This window comes from Plecotus auritus, assembly GCF_963455305.1.
Source record: "Plecotus auritus genome assembly, chromosome: 9".
Classification (NCBI taxonomy): domain Eukaryota; kingdom Metazoa; phylum Chordata; class Mammalia; order Chiroptera; family Vespertilionidae; genus Plecotus; species Plecotus auritus.
This window is the reverse complement of record NC_137783.1, coordinates 155945326-155963638: the sequence shown is the minus strand read 5'-3', so window position 1 is coordinate 155963638 and position 18313 is coordinate 155945326. Positions and strand designations below refer to the sequence as shown.

Genomic DNA, 18313 nt, shown 5'->3' with positions numbered 1-18313 from the left:
CCCGCTTTCCCAGGGGCATCGGGGAGCTCCTGGCCCTTGGACCCCGTTGTCCCTGGCCTGTTCTGGGGGCTGGGCACTGGGAGCTGTCCTTGGGACTCCCTGTCTCACAGGGTGACCCACTCTGCCTCACTCAGGGGCCTTTGATGCCCGGTGGCCAGGACTCCAGGTGGCCCTCTGGGGTGGGGTTGGGGCAGGCGTGAGGTCAGGAAGCTGTAGCTGTTCCCTGAGGACCCGCCCTCCCTCCTGGACAAGTGAGGGGCTGAGGGGCCGGGGGAGGTTACTGTGCTGACCAGGCGCCAGGAGGAGCCCCATACCCAGGAAGGGGGTCAGCGTGGCGACTCCCCTGAGAGGGGCTTCGGTTGGAAAGGTCTGGAGTCAGGGCTCCCAGGATGGGCCCTCCAGCAGGAGGCCAGGCCGGGGGCTGCGGAGGGGCCCCGGGAGAAGCCGGTGTACAGAAGGGGGTGCCCAAGTGCCTGCCAGGGCCTCCAGGCTGGGCTGCACGAGGCTGGGCGGGGCGGGCAGAGCCAGGCGGGCTGGCAGGGAGACAGCGGGGCCGGCAGGGAGACAGCGGGTCGGCGGGAGCAGGTCAGCCGCCTCCAGCAGCAGCCGGCGGACAGCAGGGGGAGCTTGGAACCTGGCTCATCTGCCTTACTCCCGCTCGGTCACCTGGCCACCTGAGGCCTGGCCCTACTGTACCAGCTGCCGAGGCCGAGGCCGAGTGCTGAAGGGCTGGTCACGGTCCCAGGCCCCTGGCTGCCCTGGGGGTGGCCACCGGGAGGTGAGAAAGGCCCAACAGAGGGGACATGTTGGGGGCCGGGTCCTGGGCTCCCCAGCGCTCGGCTGTCACCTGCCGACCACCAGCAGCACAGAGTGGGGGCCCAGCTCGGGTCCAGGGGAGACCAGGACACGGAGCCCCTAGCCTGAGTGGGAAGAGCTGCAGGCCTGGGACAGGACACCCTCTCCGGAACTTTGGGGACTCTGGGGGGACGGGTGGCCCCGGCTCGTTCCTAGTTCTCTGTGGTGAGCTCCCCAGTGCTAGCTCAGGGGCCACTCATGGTGGGGTCCTTGCAAATGGGAGCTGTCGAGTCACTGTAGGCTTGGGGTGTCCCCCCCCCCAGTCCCTCCTTGACAGGTTTCAACTGGCATCAGGAGCACCAGAGTGACCCCAATGGGCTGTCTGCTGCATGGCTGGTCCTGGAAGTGGCCTGCAGACCCCCTCCAGGGCCTGTCCACACCACAGCCCATGGTCCAGCCTGACGCTGGGCCCAGTGTCCCTCGGGCCAGGTTTAGTGCAGCCCACCGGCCCACGGGGGGCAGGAGAGCCTCGGCCACCCCACGACCCTCACGCCGGCTTGAAGGGGCTCCTGTGCATCCTGCACAGCCCTGGGGCGCAGGGAGGGGCCGGCCGGCGGGGGTGCAGTGACAGGCTGGTGGCCAGGCCCCGAGCTCCGAGTGTGGAGGAAGCACAGGACCCCGGACGTGGGCAGTCCCAGGGCCAATGAGAGCAAGAGGGGGGCAAGGATCCTCTCACCTGTGGGGGACAGCCCCTCCAGAGAAAACACACCAGCGCCCCCCCCCACGAGAATCCTAGAGAGTGGGCCCTTGTCCTGGCTCACAGGGCGGCTTTGGGGAGCTGGGACAACGAATTCCCTGTCCCCCCGGCAGGAAGGGGCACAGGGGCACATCCTGGCAGAGGCGGGAGACAGTGCAGGCAGAGCTCGGCCAGCCCCGAAGAGGGCCCCACGGGGCAGCATGCTGGAGCCGGGGCCACCTCCCTGGGACCAGCTTTGGGGTGAGGCGGGGAGGTGGCAGCAGGGTGCGGGGTCTGTCTGTGGTCCCCAAGGTAGAAAACCCACCTCTCACCTCTGCCCCCCACCCCTGGCCTGGGCCCTGGGCCCTGCCCGAGCTGACGGGGACGAGTCTTGCGGCCGGGAGGCCATGGGCGGGCGGAGGGGCTGCCTGGGTGGTGGAGGGGGTGGAGGGGCGGCGGTGGAGGGTCTGGAATTTGCACGCAGCCGCTCCCGCCCCGCCGGCAGCCCGTCCAGGACACGCTCCATGTAGGGAAGGCTTTGATCGCATGTCCCACCCGGAGGGTCCCCCTCTCCCCGCCACGTCCTCCCGCCCAGCCCCCTCTCGCTGCTATGCCAGCAAACGGGTTTGTGTTGGCGCCAGGCCAAACCCTGGAATGTGCCTGCTGGCCTGCGGCGGCTGTTCCTGGAACAGGGACGACAAAGCACAGACTGTCTTGGAGGTGGGGGCGGACGGGCCGCAGCCTGCCCGGAGTCACGCAGGAGCCGGTGGCCGCGGGGGGAGGGGGGATGAATGGGCTCACACAGGCCGGACACCCGTGAATGGGCGCCGAGCGTCCAAGCACAAGGCGGGCTTGGAACTAGCCACCGAGGGCCCCAGACCTGGACGTGGGCCCTGTGAGGGGTGGGTGCAGGCGCTGAGGGGACACACTGCTGACGTCCCCGGTGAGTGGGGCACAGAGCACCCCAAAAGCTTAGACTTCTGTGTGATTCCGGCCCTCAGGAACGGTGCCACGTCCAGACCCCGGGCGTTTCGGGGAGCATCTGCACATGGGAGTCACAGGCGTGTCGCCTGGACGTGGGCCCTGGGGTACCAGGGTCAGCTCTCAGTCACGAGTGGGGTCACGAGGCCCCTGCACGCGGGCGGCAAAGCTGCAGGGACGGTGGAGGCCCCAATGCTCGGGTGGAGAGGTCAGCCCGCCTGGCACCGTCGTGATGGGCAGAGACCCGGCTCACGTGGGCGGCGGCACCCGTGAGAGGGCGCTGGGCATCCGAAGACGCGGTGGGATTTGGAACTGGCCCCCGGGGGGCTGAGAGCTGGGTGTGGGCTGGCGTGAGAGGCAGGCGTGTGGGTGACACGGCCCAGCACCCCGAAGGGAGTGTGGCCCCAAGCAGCGCAGGCAAGCAGGACAGCACGGATGGGCGGGGGCACCGAAGCTCAGGCGGTCAGGGCTTTCGCCCCCAGAGGCCCTGGGAACGGGGGAGCTGTGTATCCGTCAGGTTGGCGTTCGGAGGAGTGGGGTACGGGCTGCCCACATACTCAGAAAACTGTGGGCCAGACTGAAGGCTGGAGCCCAGGGTTCTGAGGCTGGAGCCGGGGCACGAGGAGGCCGGGCTGCCTCAGGCCTGGAGGACGGAGCCGGGCGGGCCAGACCTGCTTCTGGACCCAGGACGCTGGGGTGTCAGGGACCTGCCCCGTCTGCTCAGGGGAGCCAGGCTACCCGACCCTCTCGGGGTTCAGGCAGTGACTTCCAGTGGTGCCATGCGGAATGATCATGTGCCCAGGTGTCCCGGGCCCTCAGGGCCAGGCACCCAGACCCTCAGAGTATGGGGCCGCATTGCCTGTACGAATGGGGTGCCATGTCCCCAGTTTTGCAGTCTAACAGAGCACCCATCATCCTGGCTACAGAAAGGCCGAGAGGACCGGGTGACAGAGAGGTCACCTCAGTTCTGCAGGGAATGGTGTTCAGGACCCACAGCCCCAAGAACAGTCTGTTAGTGCTCGGTGCCCCAGGAGCGTCTGGCTGTGGACCCCAACTCAGCTCTTCAGCGGAGTGGGGTGCGCTACTCTGACACTCCGACAATGGGGTTCAGAACCCCACACGCACACTAATGGGTTTCAGGACCCCAGGTACTCTATGGGGTACAGGACCCCACACTCTGACTAACGGGGTCAAGGCCAAGACATGTCTGGGTGGGGATGCCCCTCTGGAGACACCTGGGTGGCGGGCGGGCAGGCGCCCAGCTCACGGATGAATAGCACAGAGCTGGAGACAGGGATGAATGGGACCCACACAGGCAAAGGGGGTGGAGTGGGGCGTCCAAACCACAGGCTGAGGCCACCGGCCTGGCCTGGCACACGGGCCGAGCGAGACGTGTCAGCTGGGCATCAGGCAGCTTGGGGCCAGGGCCCCGGTGACCACGGAGCAGCGTCCCTGTGCCCAGACCCGGGGCGAGACGGGAGAAGGCTGCACGGGGACTCGGGGGTCGGGCGTGTCCCCAGGCATTCACAGGAGTGGGGGAGCTGCTCTGACACAGGATGCCCTGGACGAGTTGGACCCACCCAGAGCTGCAGAGGGGCTCATAGGCCCCTGGAGGTGCAGTGACAGGGTGGGGTGCAGGCCCTGGGAGGGACCCCAGTCCCCAGGCCACTGGGAACCTCACTTCTCTGACATGGGGGTTGGAGCACCAGCATTTGGGGAGTGGGTTACATACTGCGGTGCAATCAGAGGTGGGGTATGTCCCCTCAATGTCCAGGTGAATTGGTTATAATTCACCCTGAAACTCCAAAGAACGGGACTCATCCCCCAGAAACCCAGACTCACAGACAAAAGAGCACAGACTGGAAAGATGGTGGGGTGCAGGCTCCCCAGAGGCTCAGGTAGTGGGGTGTAGGCTCCACAGAGGCTCAGATAGTGGGGTGCAGGCCCCCTAGAGGCTCAGATAGTGGGGTGCAGGCCCCCTAGAGGCTCAGGTAGTGGGGTGCAGGCTCCCCAGAGGCTCAGATAATGGGGTGAGGGCCCCCTAGAGGCTCAGGTAGTGGGGTGCAGGCTCCCAAGAGGCTCAGATAATGGGGTGCAGGCTCCCCAGATGAAGGGGCTTAGACATTGAGGAAGACACAGGCTGAGACCTAGCAAATGAGCACAGGGCCCCTCAGCCCACAGGACTGTGGCAAGCGGAGCCCCCGTGCCCAGCTGTCCTGGGTGCTGGTGGCCGGGGTCCCCGTGGACAGGGCATGCGTGCGGCCCCTGCACGTCTCCTGGTTCCCTGCCAGCAGCTCCCAACTCCCTGAGCCAGCGTTTGCCCTGAATTCCAACCTCAAACATCCCCTAGACCACCCCCGAGGAAGCCGGTCCAGCAGCCCCCCCGCCAGGGTCTCCGTGAGGCGCTGCCAGGCTGCCCGCCGGGGGCCACTGGCCCGAGGCCGCCAGGTCTGTTTGGTTTTCCCTTCCTGCCCTGGAACCTCAGCCGCCGTCTCGCCACGGGGGCGCCCCTTTCCTGGGAGGGTACAAAGCGGCGGCTGGCTCACGCGGGGCACACGTATGCGGCCGCATTCTAGGGCCCTGCGTCCTGGGACTGGCATTGTGCCTGCCCACGCGCCTCCCCCGGAGCAGGGTGCCGGCTCCCGGCCCCTCTGCTGTCAGGCGCTTCTTCCAAACCGCATCCCTGGGTGGGACTTGGAGGGAGGCCCGGCCCTGCGCAGGGACACCCACGCGCCACGTGCCACGTGCCCCAGAGCCTCTCGTGACTGGCATGGGCACAGGCATGCACATGCCACTTGCGGTGCCACAGAGCAGCCTCAGAGCCCAGGCAGAGGGAGCCCTGCCTGCCCAGCCCTGCCGGCAGCCTGCAGTGCCCGGGCCCTGTGACACATCAGCTGGCCCTCGTCTGAGAGACACCCCGGCCCGGGAGGGCGCCCAGTGCTGGGCCCCGCGAGGCACCTCACCCAGAATCGCTGGACCAGAGAAACTGGCCAGAGCCCGAGGTGGAGCTGGGCCCAGTGACGCCCTGCTGGGAGCGGCGACTCCCCACTGGCTCAGCGAGAACCCTGGGGACCTGGCCAGCCCAGCCTGGGGCGGAGGCATCCGTGCAGAAGGCCTCCAGAGGTTTCTCTGGGCACCGGGAGGCCCTGCAAGTGGCCCCGGGAGGGTGCCGCCCACGGCCCTGCCCGCTCACCCGGGCGGCCTCAGCAAGCCGCGCCCGCAGCTCACCTGCTGGCACCAGGCTCTGTGCGTGTGGTTCTGGCGGCACCAGAAGCCATTGTCCTTCCAACACTGACGTCCTCCTGGCTCAGGACCCCCTCCGTCACCCCTCTAGCAAGTCCCGTGGGAGGATGGGAGGTGCCCAGCCCGGGGACCCCTGGAGGTGGGGTGGGCCCAGATGCCTGGTCCTGGGGCTCGGGTGGTGCCCTCCTCCCAAGGGAGTTCCGGCTCCTGAGGGCCAGCAACTCTGGCCTGAGGTGGGGCTCCCGAAAGCCCGGCCCCCACACCCTCTCACCCACCCAGACTCTTATCGCTGGAGACGGAGAGCGAGGGCTCCAGCCGCAGCCTCTGAGCACCGCCTGCGGGTGCCTGGGCTCGGGGGAAGCCTGGAGGCCGGGCGGGCCACAGAGTCAGGCGTGAGGTGAGAGCACACTACCCCTGGGGGGCTGCCACTCCGACATTTGGGGGAACCTCGCTCTTCCTGAGGAAGGCCCGCAGGAACACACGCCTGTCAAAGCACAGAGAGTCCCAGCTGGACAGTTAGCACGGCTCTGATAGGTGTGATCCAGGCTGGCCGGGGAGTCCATGGGGGCACCCACAGCCTGTGCCGGGGACCTGGGAGAGGGCACGGGGTGGGATCCAGCGCCCACGTCAGGTCAGGGCAGGCCCACGCGCAGGGGTGACTAGAGAGGGCTTCGTGCAGGAGGTGGGGCTCGTGCAGCCCTCGAGGGCCCAGTGGGGTGGGATGGGAGGGGATGTGGCATGGGGCAGCGGGAGCGGACGGGCCTGCGTGCGGACACACTGTCGGGGTCCGGGAGGGGAGAGAGCAGGGCGCTGTCTGCAGGGCTTCAGGGAGCCTCCCGAGGCGGCTGGCAGGAGACTGGAGAGGAGACGCTGGAGCCCTAGCGAGGGTTTCCCCAGCCAGGCCAGGGGCAGCGGCCAGAGTGAGGCCACAGGGAGGCCTCCTGGCCTTCTAGCGGGGAAGACCCCCCGAGGCAGCCCAGCATGGAGGGCTGGGGGAGGGGCGAGCCCCGCAGACCCCCCGGGCCTGTGAGGGTCACCCCCGGCGGCCTGCCTGCCCGCGCACCTGCACGCTTTCACCCAGAGGAGCCCCAGGACCAGAGGCAGGACCTTGGCCACTGGCCGGGCCCAGGGAGCAGACGGCGCCACCTGGTGGCCCTGGGCTGGTCTGAACCTTTACCACCGGGCGGACCCTGTGGTCCTGAGGGACTCTGAGGCTCCCCAGGCCTCTGGGTGCCTCTGGGCTTGTGACCAGGATCCTGAGGGCCCCGTGACCCTCTCAGGCCAGCTCCCTGGCATCTCCTGTGGTCCCGGGGGGCAGCCTTCAGCAGGATCAGCTCAGGAATCCTGGGCCAGCAGCACCAAATCCTGTGCTGGTGCCCGTCCTGCCCTGCCCTAACCTCGGTGAGGACGCCCTCAAGACAGGGCAGGGGAGAGGCATGCACATGCACACACACACACACATGTGCACGCACACCTCCCACATGCATGCATGTGTGCACATACAGTGTGCTGACCACTGATCCCGAAGTCTCCACCGTAAGAACCCGGAAGGCAGCTGTCTTGATTCGGAATACACGTGGGCTCCGGCAGTTTGTAAAGGAAAGAATGACGTCCCACAAGGGAGCTGGCGCCTCTGCCTGTGGCCTCCACCCTGTGGCTCCAGGGACCCCAAGGGACCCTCCAAGCTCTCAGGCCAGCCCCAGGCCCAAAGGGGCCACCGGGGCACTGGCCTTGGGGGGGGGGGGACCTGTGTGGAAAACATGTAGCTTCTTGTTCAAAAGATGGTTAGAATTTCAAGGCAGCAACGGCAGCCGTCACACTGAGCCCCTTCCACGTCCCCTTTGTGCTGTGACCACCGGGACCAGCCCTGAGGGTTGGCTCTGGGAGTGGGGCTGCCTCTGCCCAGCCCGCCGGGGACCGAGGCATTGGTGAGCGTATGTGGGGTCCTCTCAGGACCACGTGGGCCCCTGTCTGTCCTCAGCAAGCTCAGCGCCAGGCTGGGTGGGGCTGCAGCAGGAGGGGATCTGGCCCACATGCCTGGTTATTTCTAGAGGGGGTGGCAAGAGGAGTGCCAGGTTCTTGTGGGCAAAAAGGGGGAGCCCCAGGTTGGAGGAAGGGTGCTCCCCAGAGGAGAGGAGCCAGGATGAGCTGAGCCGAGAGTTGCCCGTGGGCCTAGGCCTAGGGTCACAGTGCACACCACTGGGGCAAAGGGCCCCCAGCTGGAATCCTGGCTGGGAGGAGCCAGCCTGGCCAGGTGCGCTCCCTCCCCAGGCCCTAGGCAGGTGGCTGAGCTGGCCCGCCCTCCTTCCTACCCCCTCGCCTAAGGGTGGTAGATAGGCAGGTCTGGGCGGGCGGGCAAGCTGCTGAGTCAGTTTGCGAGGAATGTTCGGGCCGCTCCCAGACACACCCTGAGCCTGCCTGCCCCACCGCGCCCTCCCAGGTGCCTTGGCCCCGCGCCCGCCCGTGCCAGGAACGCACCTTCAGCCCAAGCTTGCTCAGACCAGCTCCCACCGGCAGCAACCCCACTCCTCACCCACCTGCTCCCCCCATGACCCCAGCAGAGCCCTGACCCCATTGAGCCCCCTTCACCATGCTCTCAGGCGACCCAGGTCCGGCTCACATGTGTGAATAGCTCCTCCTGTGTAACATGCAGACTGGTGGATAAGGGGGGCCCCTAGGCAACAACCCGCTGGGGTCGAGGGGTTCCTGCAGGAGGAGGCCCTGCAATGAGAGGGGTCTGCAGGGAGGCCTGGGGAGGCCCAGCCTGCTTGGCAAGGGCTGGGGGCTGGGGAGGTGGCCAGGAGGCCAGGCCTGTGGCAGCTAACTGGCACTTTGGCCAAAGCCCAGGGCCTCCCTCCCCTCGGCTCCACTCAGAACCATCCCCCTGGCCACCCCGGGCTGCTTCCTTGCCCAGGCACACCCAGACTGGCTGCTGCTGGGAGATGGGGCGGTGGGCAGGGGCCCAAGGGGCCATCCCCACAGGTGACCCGGCCGCCCTGGCCATCTCCTCCAAGCCAGCAGGGTGGGGAGATGGGGCATCCCGCAGGCCCTCACAGTGCCCCGGCCCCCATGGGCACCACGGCTGGATCCGGGCTCATTCCAGACCTCGTTGCCAGGATTTCCTGTGAGTTGTGGGACCCGGGAGGGGCCTGGGGCTGGCCGGACTGGGTGGGGGGCAGTGCTGTCCACCGGGGCATTTCGGGCCCATCTCTGCGCCCACCCCAGGGCCCCGATGGGCACTGGTGGCCATCGCTGTCGCCGCCGCCATCCTCACTGCTTCCTGCCTCCTCTGCGTCGTCTGCTGCTGCTGTCGCCGAGCCCGCGGGAGGAAGCCCCGAGACAAAGAGGCCGTGGGCCTGGGCAGTGTCCGGGGCACCACCACCCCCCACCTGGTGAGGAGCGGGCACCAGCGCCCCCATGCCCAGCACCCAGATCTCAGTTCAAGGTCTAGGCTCAGAGGCTCAGGGGCTCAGGGCGCTCAGGACGAGCTCAGCACCCCCAGCAGCAGGTCTGCCCAGGAGAGGAAGCCAGAGGGCCTTCCTGGCAGGGGAGGCGGGGAGCAGAGGGGAGGGGGAGGCAGTGACAAAGAGAGGCAGGTGAGCCCAGGGCCCAAGGACCGGGAGTGCCACCCCCAGAGTGGGCCCTGCACCAGCAGGGCCACAGCGTGTTCTGAGGAGGCAGTGGTGCCAGCAATGGGCTGGGGCAGGGCCACCGTTCTGGCTGAGGGTGAGCCCTTCTGGTGGCCTGGTCCCAGGGTGGACAGTTAGGGTTCTGATGAGGGCTAGGTCCCAGCGGCACCTGTCACCATCCCTGCCCACTGCAGGTGCAGCCGGAGGTGGACGATGTGGGGTCCGGCCCGGGGGGAGCCCAGCATTGGGGGCGCCTGCAGCTCTCCCTGGAGTATGACTTTGGAAGCCAGGAGGTGAGGGCCCCGGAGGCTCTGCGGGCTTGGAGAGGGGTCGGGTGCGCGGCTGACCAGAGGGACCCCGGCTGAGTCACCCTTGGCTCCCAGATCCGGGTGGGCCTCAAGCAGGCAGTGGATCTGAGGGCCAGGAGCCTGGGGGGCACAGCGGACCCCTACGCCCGCATCAGCCTGTCCCCCCAGGCCGGGCACCGACACGAGACCAAGGTGCACCGTGGCACGCTCTGCCCCATGTTCGACGAGACCTGCTGCTTTCGCGTGAGCCTGGGCCAAGCGGCCGAGTGGGCGGGCGGGGCCGGGGCCGGGTGGCAGGGGCGCGGCTCACACCCCCGCCTGCAGGTGCCGCTGGCGGAGCTGCCCCGGACCACCCTGTGGGTGCAGGTGCTGGACTTCAAGCGCTTCTCCGGGCACGAGCCGCTGGGCGAGCTCCACCTGCCGCTGGGCACCATGGATCTGCAGCACGTCCTGGAAACCTGGCGCCAGCTGGGCCCCCCGGGCACCGCCGAGGTAAGGGTGCTGACCACCTGGCGCTGGCCCGGGCCTGCCTGGGGTGCCAGCAGGGAGACCAAGGCCCCTGTCCTGCCCGCAGGCTGAGCAGATGGGGGAGCTGTGCTTCTCGCTCCAGTACGTGCCCGGCTTGGGCCGGCTGACGGTGGTGGTGCTGGAGGCCCGGGGCCTGAGCCTGGGGCTGGCAGGTGAGAGCCCCCCTCCGCATCCCCTCAGGGGGCGCACAGGGCTCGGCGGTCAGACCCACGACCGCCGCGACCCCTTTCCACCTGCCCAGAGCCCTACGTGAAGGTCCAGCTCATGCTGAACCGGAAGAAGTGGAAGACGAGGAGGACGTCTGCCCGGAAGGGCACAGCCGCCCCCTACTTCAACGAGGCTTTCACCTTCCTCGTGCCCTTGAGCCAGATCCAGGTAGGCTGCCTGGAGGAGGGGGCAGGCCCCCCCTGGGGGCCAGACTGACCACTGTCTTGCTCCCCTCCCCGCACCTCTGCCTGTCTCTGCCCAGAGCGTGGACCTGGTGCTGGCCATCTGGGCCGGGGGCTCGCGGCTTCGGGCTGAGCCCGTGGGGAAGGTGGCGCTGGGAGCCCGGGCCTCCGGCCAGCCCCTGCAGCACTGGGCGGACATGCTGGTCCACGCCCGGCGGCCCATCGCCCAGTGGCACCGCCTGCGGCCTGCCGGGGAGGTGGACCAGGCCCTGGGCCTGCAGCCCCGCCGGCGCCTGCCCCTGCCTGGCTCCTGACAGCACCCTGTGCCTCCTCGATCTCCCCGCACTGAGCTGTGGGCCCGTCCCGGCCTCGAGGGGCCTGCTGCAATAAACGCTCCTCCCACCACCTCCGCGTGTCCTTCCTGCGCCCTCGGGGCAACGTTGGGGGGGACACCTCCAAGGGCAAGGAGGAGAAGGCCCCTCTCCAGACTCATCCAGGCCCTGCGGCCTCTGCCTGCCCCTGGGGGCGGTGAGGGGGCCTCCAAGCCCCACGAGGACAACACCGGAGCGGGGAGCCCTCCTGCCTGGGGTTACAGCGTTAGGGACAGTGTGAGTGAGGGGAGGTGGGCTGGAGGGGGCACCACAGGATGTGGTGGGCAATCGGGGAGCATTTGAGGGGTGCTGTGGGAAGGAAGAGACCCACCCCCAGGGCCCAGCAAGGCTCCTCTCGGCCCCCAAACCTTGGGGCGGCGGCTACAGGGCTGCACTGAGCGAGCAGCAGGGGGCAGCAGAAGCCTTTGGAAGCCTGGCGGGTCTCTGGGGGCTCAGCCTGGCGGGAAAGAATGCAGCTCTAATCCCCCACATCTGGGGCTTCAGCTCTGCCTGACCCTCCCCACGCCCCGAGCTGGGGCCGCACCCCCAGCTCAGAGGCAGCCAAGTCATGGTCCTCCGGATGCCTGAGATGGGTGGGGGCTGCCTGGGCCCCAGCCCGCGGGTCGTAGCGTTCCAGGCAGGGGCCCACCGCCCCCTCTGGAAGGGAGTGTTCCGAGCTGGCTGTGCGGGAACAGCTCTGGGTGGGGCGTCCCTGCATGGCTGCACGTCCAGGGCGCCCCCGTGCCTGCTCCAGGCGGGAAGGCGGGTTCACGTCCCCGCCCGAGACCCCTGGTGCTGCTGCAGGCCCAGAGGCCCGTTTGGGGTCCAGGCCCGGCTCCGGAGCCAGGCTGGAGAAAGGGGGGCCTGGCCAGCTTGTGGCAGCGATGCCCCTGGGCTGAAAGGGGAGCAGTGAGCTGCAGGAGAGGCGGCGGGGGGCCCAGGGGGACACCGTGCCGTGGATCCCGACATAGAACCCAGAGGGCCTGAGTCCCAGAGGCCCCTCGGCTGACCCTTGAGCCGTGCTCCCACCACAGCCCAGCCAGGCCTCACACAGCTGCCTGCAGGCTCCTTGCAAGAACAGGAGCTTCTCGAACTCGTCACTGATCCCTAAATAGAGCAACCCAACCTCGGTACCCCCCCCCCCCCCCCCCCCCCCGCCCAAGACTTCTTGGACTGGACGGCAGCATGTGGCTGAGCCAGGCCAGGCGGTCTGGGCAGGTGGGGAGGGCCCTGTGCCCCATTGGTCTGAGGAGGGCTGCATGTCCTTTCTGAGCAGGGGCCCAGCCTGGGGGAGGACATTTATACCCTCCCGGGCCCACCAGCCCAGGCGACACTGCCCGCCGACCGACCTCGCTCCCCGCGCAGCCCGACGCCAGGTGAGGCCGCGGGCGGCTGGGGCCGGGCGCAGGCGCTGCTCGGGCCAGCCTGTGGGACATCCCTGGGTGGGGGCCCGGGCACTGGGGACCCCCACCAGCAGCCCTCTCCGGGGGGGCTTCCTCGGAGCTGGGAGTGAGATGGAGACGCAGCGGAAGGTGGGCGAGGGTGGGCGGGGGGCCTGGACGGGCCTCGATGACCAGGCCTCGATTCTGGGATGTGGGAAGGGGTCTTGATGCGTCAGGGGACCCCAGGCTGAACTGGGGAGCAGCCTCTCGCAGGCACTTGGGCCCGAAGCCGAAGGAGCGAAGCTAAAAATAGCAGGAGCACCTGCCCTGGCCCGCCCGCCCCTCCCGCAGGGACAGCTGCGCACCCGCCCGCCAGGGACTTTTCTGGGACACTTTCTCCTCTTACGCCTCTCCCAGGGAATTCCAAGATGACCCCCCCCCCCCCGCCCCAGGAGGTTGGAGTTTGGGGCGGGGCAGCAGGGGGCTGGGTGAAGGTGAGGTGCTGTCCCCCACGGGTCCGAGGCCCTGATACCCCATCTTTCTCTCCCACAGGCTCTAAGCCCAGGACTTCAAGATGGGGGAGTAAGTGAAGTCCTCAATCCCAATGCCCCTGCCACCCCCTCCTCCCACCCCCAGGCAGGGGTCTCTGCCCGCCCTGGCCACACTGTTCCATCCCCCCTACCCCATCACAGATCCCTAACCTCTCTCTTTTCTCCCCCCCACCCTGCCCACCCTCCTGGGACAGTGATGAGGTGAGTATCTCTTAAGGGTGAAACATGGAGGGGATGGGAGCCCCCCGCCCCAAGTGGGATAGGTCAGAGGTCAGAGTTTCAAGGCCCAGGAAGAAGCCCCCCCACCCCCACCTCCCTGCAGACAGTGACACACAGAGGAAGTGGCTGCTGTTGCCTCACGGGGCAAGGGAAGTGGGCCTGCGGCCTGGTCACCCCTGGAAATGGCTGCTTCTCTCGAATTGCTACACCCCACACCCGGCCCTGCAGGCCCCCAGCCCCGAGGCCCAGCCTGGTCTCTACGCCCCGACGGACCACCTTGGTGGCACTGGGCGCCTCCCAGGACCAGCTGTCCCCTGAGCAGGACCCCCGGCCGGGTGGCGAGTGGGGAGGGATGTGGATGGATGTGGAGAGCCCGGCGCTCACTCTGCCCCCTCTCCCCTGCCTTGCAGAAGCGCAACAGGGCCATGACGGCCCGCAGACAACACCTCAAGGTAGGTGCCCCCCTGGGGAGGGCCGCGGGGGTCTGCACCAGCCGGGCAGCGGCTCACAGCCCCTCACTGGCCTGCCCCCCGCCCCCCGCCCCCAGAGCGTCATGCTGCAGATCGCGGCCACGGAGCTGGAGAAGGAGGAGAGCCGCCGGGAGACAGAGAAACAGAACTACCTGTCGGAGCACTGCCCCCCGCTGCACATCCCCGGCTCCACCGCCGAGCTGCAGGTACCCACCGCCCGCCTCGGTTTCCCCACCGGTCGGGAAGGCAAGCACGGGGGGTCAGGGCGGGGCGGGGTCCAGCGTCAGGATGGCCACCCACCCGCCCCCACCCACCCGGCCTGCCGCAGGAGCTCTGCAAGCAGCTGCACGCCAAGGTGGACGCGGCCGAGGAGGAGAAGTACGACATGGAGGTGAAGGTGCAGAAGAGCAGCAAGGAGGTGAGCGGGCGACGGGCGGGGGGCGGGGGGCGAGGGGGGGTGGCGGGCGCAGGGGGCGGCCTGGCCCTGCGGCTCCTGCCCAGCCCTCCGCTCCCCTGCAGCTGGAGGACATGAACCAGAAGCTGTTCGACCTCAGAGGCAAGTTCAAGAGGCCGCCGCTGCGGAGGGTGCGCATGTCGGCCGACGCCATGCTCAAGGCGCTGCTGGGCTCCAAGCACAAGGTGTGCATGGACCTGCGGGCCAACCTGAAGCAGGTCAAGAAGGAGGACACGGAGAAGGTAGGCCCCCCCCCCCAGCCCCGTCCCTGCGGGGCCCACCCCGCCCTGCCCCGGGAGCCCATTCCCAGCGGGGAAACTGAGGCTGAGCCTTCTCTGGCCCCACCCCCAGGAGCGGGACCTGCGCGACGTGGGCGACTGGAGGAAGAACATCGAGGAGAAGTCCGGCATGGAGGGCCGGAAGAAGATGTTCGAGTCCGAGTCCTAGGCTGCCCGCCGCACCCCCTGCCTCGCACTGGCGGCCACCCCGGCTCCGGGCAGGGTGGCAGAGGACGGGCCCGCGGAGCCGCTGGGAGGGCGGGCTCATCGCAGCTGTCAATAAAGGCCTCCAGCCCTGTGACTGGTCTCTGCGGCCTTGTTGCAACCTCACCGCCCACAGGCCCCCGAGCCTCTGGGTGCTGCGCCCCGGGAAGGCCCAGCAGCTGGCAGGGAGCCGGTGCCCTCGGCCGGGTGCGAGGCATGGGGGAGCCGTGCAGGGGCCTCGGGAATTTCGGGCCAGACGGGGAAGGCCCTGAGAGTGGACTCCGCGGGGCCGGCCTGCACCCAGGGCTGGTGCTGTGCTCAGGGCCTGTTCCCAGGGCTCCCGGCTGGCTCTGGGCGATCCCAAGCCCTCAGCGCGGGCGACGGTGGCTGCTGCGTGTCTGAGCAGTTCTCACAATGAGATCCTTGGTCGGTGTGCACAGCCATCACCAGGGGTCCTGCCCGCCCAGAGACCGTCTCAGTCCGTCACCACAAGTCTGGGCCGGGGGCCGTGGCGGGCATGTGCACTGTGGGCCACGCCCCATTCCTCCCAGGCTGCCCCTCCTCAGACCCCACAGCCGCCCCTGGGGGACACCGTGGGGCAGCCCTGGGTCCGATGGCCCCCCAGATGGCTTATGCCAGGGGGTTCGGGCTCAGAGGGGCCGGGGGGCCCAGCTCCCCCCAGAGACAGGACAGGCCAACCTGGCCCCACGCGGGCCCAGCAGGAGGGCTCGGGGCCCCTCTTTGCTCAGCCCCAGGTCCTGGCCCACCTCACACATCAAGGGGCCGTGTCCCTGACGGCCGGATGAGGGCTGTCACGGCAAGGCCACGGCTGTCAGCCTCCCCGTGATAGATGGGGCGACGGCCCGCCCGCCAAGGTCCCTCCGCTCAGATCTCTGGGGGGAGCCCGGGAGGCCCAGCGGCCCGTGATGGAGGGGCTGTCGGCCGCCCTCGCCCTCCGGAGGTCCCAGCGATTGATCTGCTGGGGCCGGAGATGGGGAGGGCAGCTGCCTTCAGCCTTGGCTGCCTCGCGGGACGGGAGACTGACGTCAGCGGCGCCCGATGGCCTTCACCACGTCGCGCTCCCGCCCGCGGCGGCCCGGGACCCGCTGTGTCCTGAGTAGCTCCCACAGGCCCTGCAACCAGGTGACCTTGCGGCTCCGGCCGGTGTATCACCCCTTGGCCCAGCCTGCGGCCCGCTGCCCGGGCAGCGGCTCCAGCTACCGCAGGGGAAGGCCAGGCCTCGGGGGACAGCCCTTGCCCTCCCCGGGGGCCGGGAAGCACAGATGACGGCAATGTCCCTGCACAGTGGGCGCAGCCAGGCCTCGAGATGCGGGGAGCCCTCCAGGGCGCAGGGCACATGTCAGGGCTGAGGGGCACTTGGGGCTCATCCTGAGAGGAGGCCAGGGCGGGCAGGGCAGACTGTGAATTCAAGGAGCAGGTTTTGGTGGCCAGAGCACCCAGCGAGGGAAGCGGGTGCAGGAGTCTGGGCAGGAGACTGAGGGGTCCTCAGAAGTGAGCGGGGGGGGGCGGGTGATGCCCTGAGGTGGGCGGGGAGGGGAGAAGGCCTGCGGAGGACACTGTGGTGGGGTGGACACAGCCCCGGGGGAGGGTGGGGTCAGGCTGCAGAGACGTGGGGAGCCCGGGGGAAGTGTGGAGGTGGAGGAAGGGACGTGGGTGGGTGGGCACGCAGGTGGGGCGCCCCCGTGCAGGGTGGTGCGTGTGCGGTGGCCGCAGCGTTCAGGCCTGGCCCTGGGAACCCGAGGAGAAGCGGCCCCCAGGCCTCGGTCCCTGGCACCATCTCCTCCTCAGAAAGGGACTGGGCTCCTGGGTGGCTGGGAGCAGGGGGGGGCAGAAGGCACCGGGGCCCGAGCGTCCTGGGTGCCTGGAGGGAACGAGTGGGCAACACAGAGAAAGTAAATAAAATAAACGGGGACCCCGGCCGGCGGGGGTCAGGGGCTGAGCGTCGACCTCTGAACCAGGAGGTCAGGGTTCGATTCCCGGTCAGGGCACAGGCCTGGGTTGTGGGCTCGATCCCCAGTGTGGGGCGTGCAGGAGTCGCCGATCCATGACTCTCTGTCATTATTGATGTTTCTCTCCTTCTCCCTTCCTCTCTGACATCAATAAAAACATTTTAAAAACAATAAATGAAACAAACCCGGTGAGAGCAGGTGACAAGGACTCGGGCGGGGGGATCGGAGCTGCTCCGTGTGAAAGGGGCTGGCAGGGCCCCCTGTGGCCCAGGCAGAGGGAGACTCCCCTTTTAGCAAACAGAACAGCAACCTGCCCGCTCGGCTGCCTCTGGTCCCAGCACCAGCTCTGGGGGGGCCCCATGACCGACCCCCCGCGGCCTCTCTGTCGCCCTGCTGTCCCGATCCCTCCTCCCTGACCCCCACTCACTCCTCCTCATGGCATCCTGATGGGCCGCTGGGCCTCAGTTTCCCCTACTGTAAAATGGGTGTGGAGATGAGCTCACCTGCCTCAGGGGACAGACAGGTGAGGAGGGACCGCTGGCACCTCCTGGGAGTGAGCGTGCTCGTCCCTGCCCTCACGGGCACGCCATGCCCACCACAGCCCGAGGCCTGGAGCGTCGCCTGGGCTCTCCGGTGGCCCGTGCGCCCACCTTCAGGTTCCACCACAGTCACCTCCTCCAGGAAGCCCCCCATGATGTCCACTAGCCCCGAGGGCTTGGGGCGGTCTGGGCCTCCATCGCCATCTATGGAGCGGACGGTGCCCAGGCGCCGCACACACGGGACCTCGCAGACGAGCCTTCCCTCTCGCTGGTCTGCCTGCTGCCCCTAGGAGTCCCTTTGCTGACAACCCACCCCAGCCCCCTTGCCTCTCCCCTCCCTGGCTCTGCCCCCATCTCCTAACCACCAAGGTCCTTCCTCCTGCCATCACCCTGGGATGGGGCCCGGCTCACAGCAAGACCTGCAGACGGCTTCTCCCCTCGGTTGCCCCCTGCCACCACACTGAACCCACAAGGCTGCCTCAGGGAGGGGGACCCCATCCCGCGCCCCTCTCCTGGCAGCCCCTCCTGCTCCTAAGCCACACTCACTCCCACGTGTGGACAGGTGAGGCCGTGAGGCTGAGTCCCGATGGACCCGTGTCTAGGCCTGGCCCCTGGGCCTGCACCATCCTCAGGTCTCAGCCCTCTGCCCTGCCAGCGGGACACGGAGGAACAGCCGGGACTCTGGCTCCTCGGGGGTGGGGGGAGGACCCCGGGGGGTCCCAGAAAGACCCAGAGCCCCCTCCCCACTGCTCCGGCCTGATGGCTGCTGGAGGGAGACCGGAGTCTGCAGACGGGGTTTTGTCACGGCCGCTGGTCTGCCTTCCCTGGCTGACACGGCCCCGTACCAGGGTCCGAGTCCCCATAAAAAAGCACCACAGATCCTGCTGCCTCCCGGTCCCACCCCCCGTCCCTGCAGCGTGCGCTCTGTCCTGGCCTGGAGGACTGGCCTTGGTTTCACCCCCTGTGTCCTGCTTGAAATTTTTTTAAATTTATTTTTTTAAATCCTCACCCCAGGACACGGAGAGAGAGAGAGAGAGAGAGAGAGAGAGAGAGAGAGAGAGAGAGAGAGAGAGAGAGAGAGAGAGAGAGAGAGAGAGAGAGAGAGAGAGAGAGAGAGAGAGAGAAGAGAGAGAGAGAGAGAGAGAGGGAGAGAGAGAGAGAGAGAGGGGAGAGAGAGAGAGAGAGAGGGAGAGAGAGAGAGAGAGAGGGAGAGAGAGGAGAGAGAGAGGGAGAGAGAGAGAGAGAGAGAGAGAGAGAGAGAGAGAG

At 68.3% G+C, this 18313-nt stretch overlaps 2 protein-coding genes across 4 annotated transcripts; both read left to right on the top strand.

Moving 5' to 3' along the window:
- Positions 1-8785: 8785 nt before the first annotated feature.
- SYT8 (synaptotagmin 8) lies at positions 8786-10923 on the top strand (the record flags this gene model as incomplete). The annotated part of the gene is made up of 8 exons (XM_080640178.1): positions 8786-8879; positions 8981-9147; positions 9579-9677; positions 9768-9935; positions 10017-10184; positions 10267-10372; positions 10462-10595; positions 10690-10923. The coding sequence occupies 8 exons, from the start codon at positions 8786-8788 to the stop codon at positions 10921-10923; spliced, it is 1170 nt and encodes a 389-aa protein (XP_080496304.1).
- A 128-nt stretch (positions 10924-11051) lies between these two features.
- Positions 11052-14641, top strand: TNNI2 (troponin I2, fast skeletal type). Of its 3 annotated transcripts, none has more exons than XM_080642765.1 (7): positions 11052-11217; positions 12915-12953; positions 13543-13584; positions 13680-13808; positions 13931-14020; positions 14122-14298; positions 14408-14641. In XM_080642765.1, the coding sequence occupies exons 3-7, from the start codon at positions 13558-13560 to the stop codon at positions 14501-14503; spliced, it is 519 nt and encodes a 172-aa protein (XP_080498891.1). In that variant the 5' UTR covers positions 11052-11217; positions 12915-12953; positions 13543-13557; the 3' UTR covers positions 14504-14641. The 3 variants fall into 3 exon arrangements, with proteins under 3 accessions (XP_080498891.1, XP_080498889.1, XP_080498890.1); XM_080642763.1 differs by lacking the exon at positions 11052-11217 and adding an exon at positions 12159-12356; XM_080642764.1 differs by lacking the exon at positions 11052-11217 and adding an exon at positions 12570-12817.
- The last annotated feature ends 3672 nt before the right edge of the window (positions 14642-18313 follow it).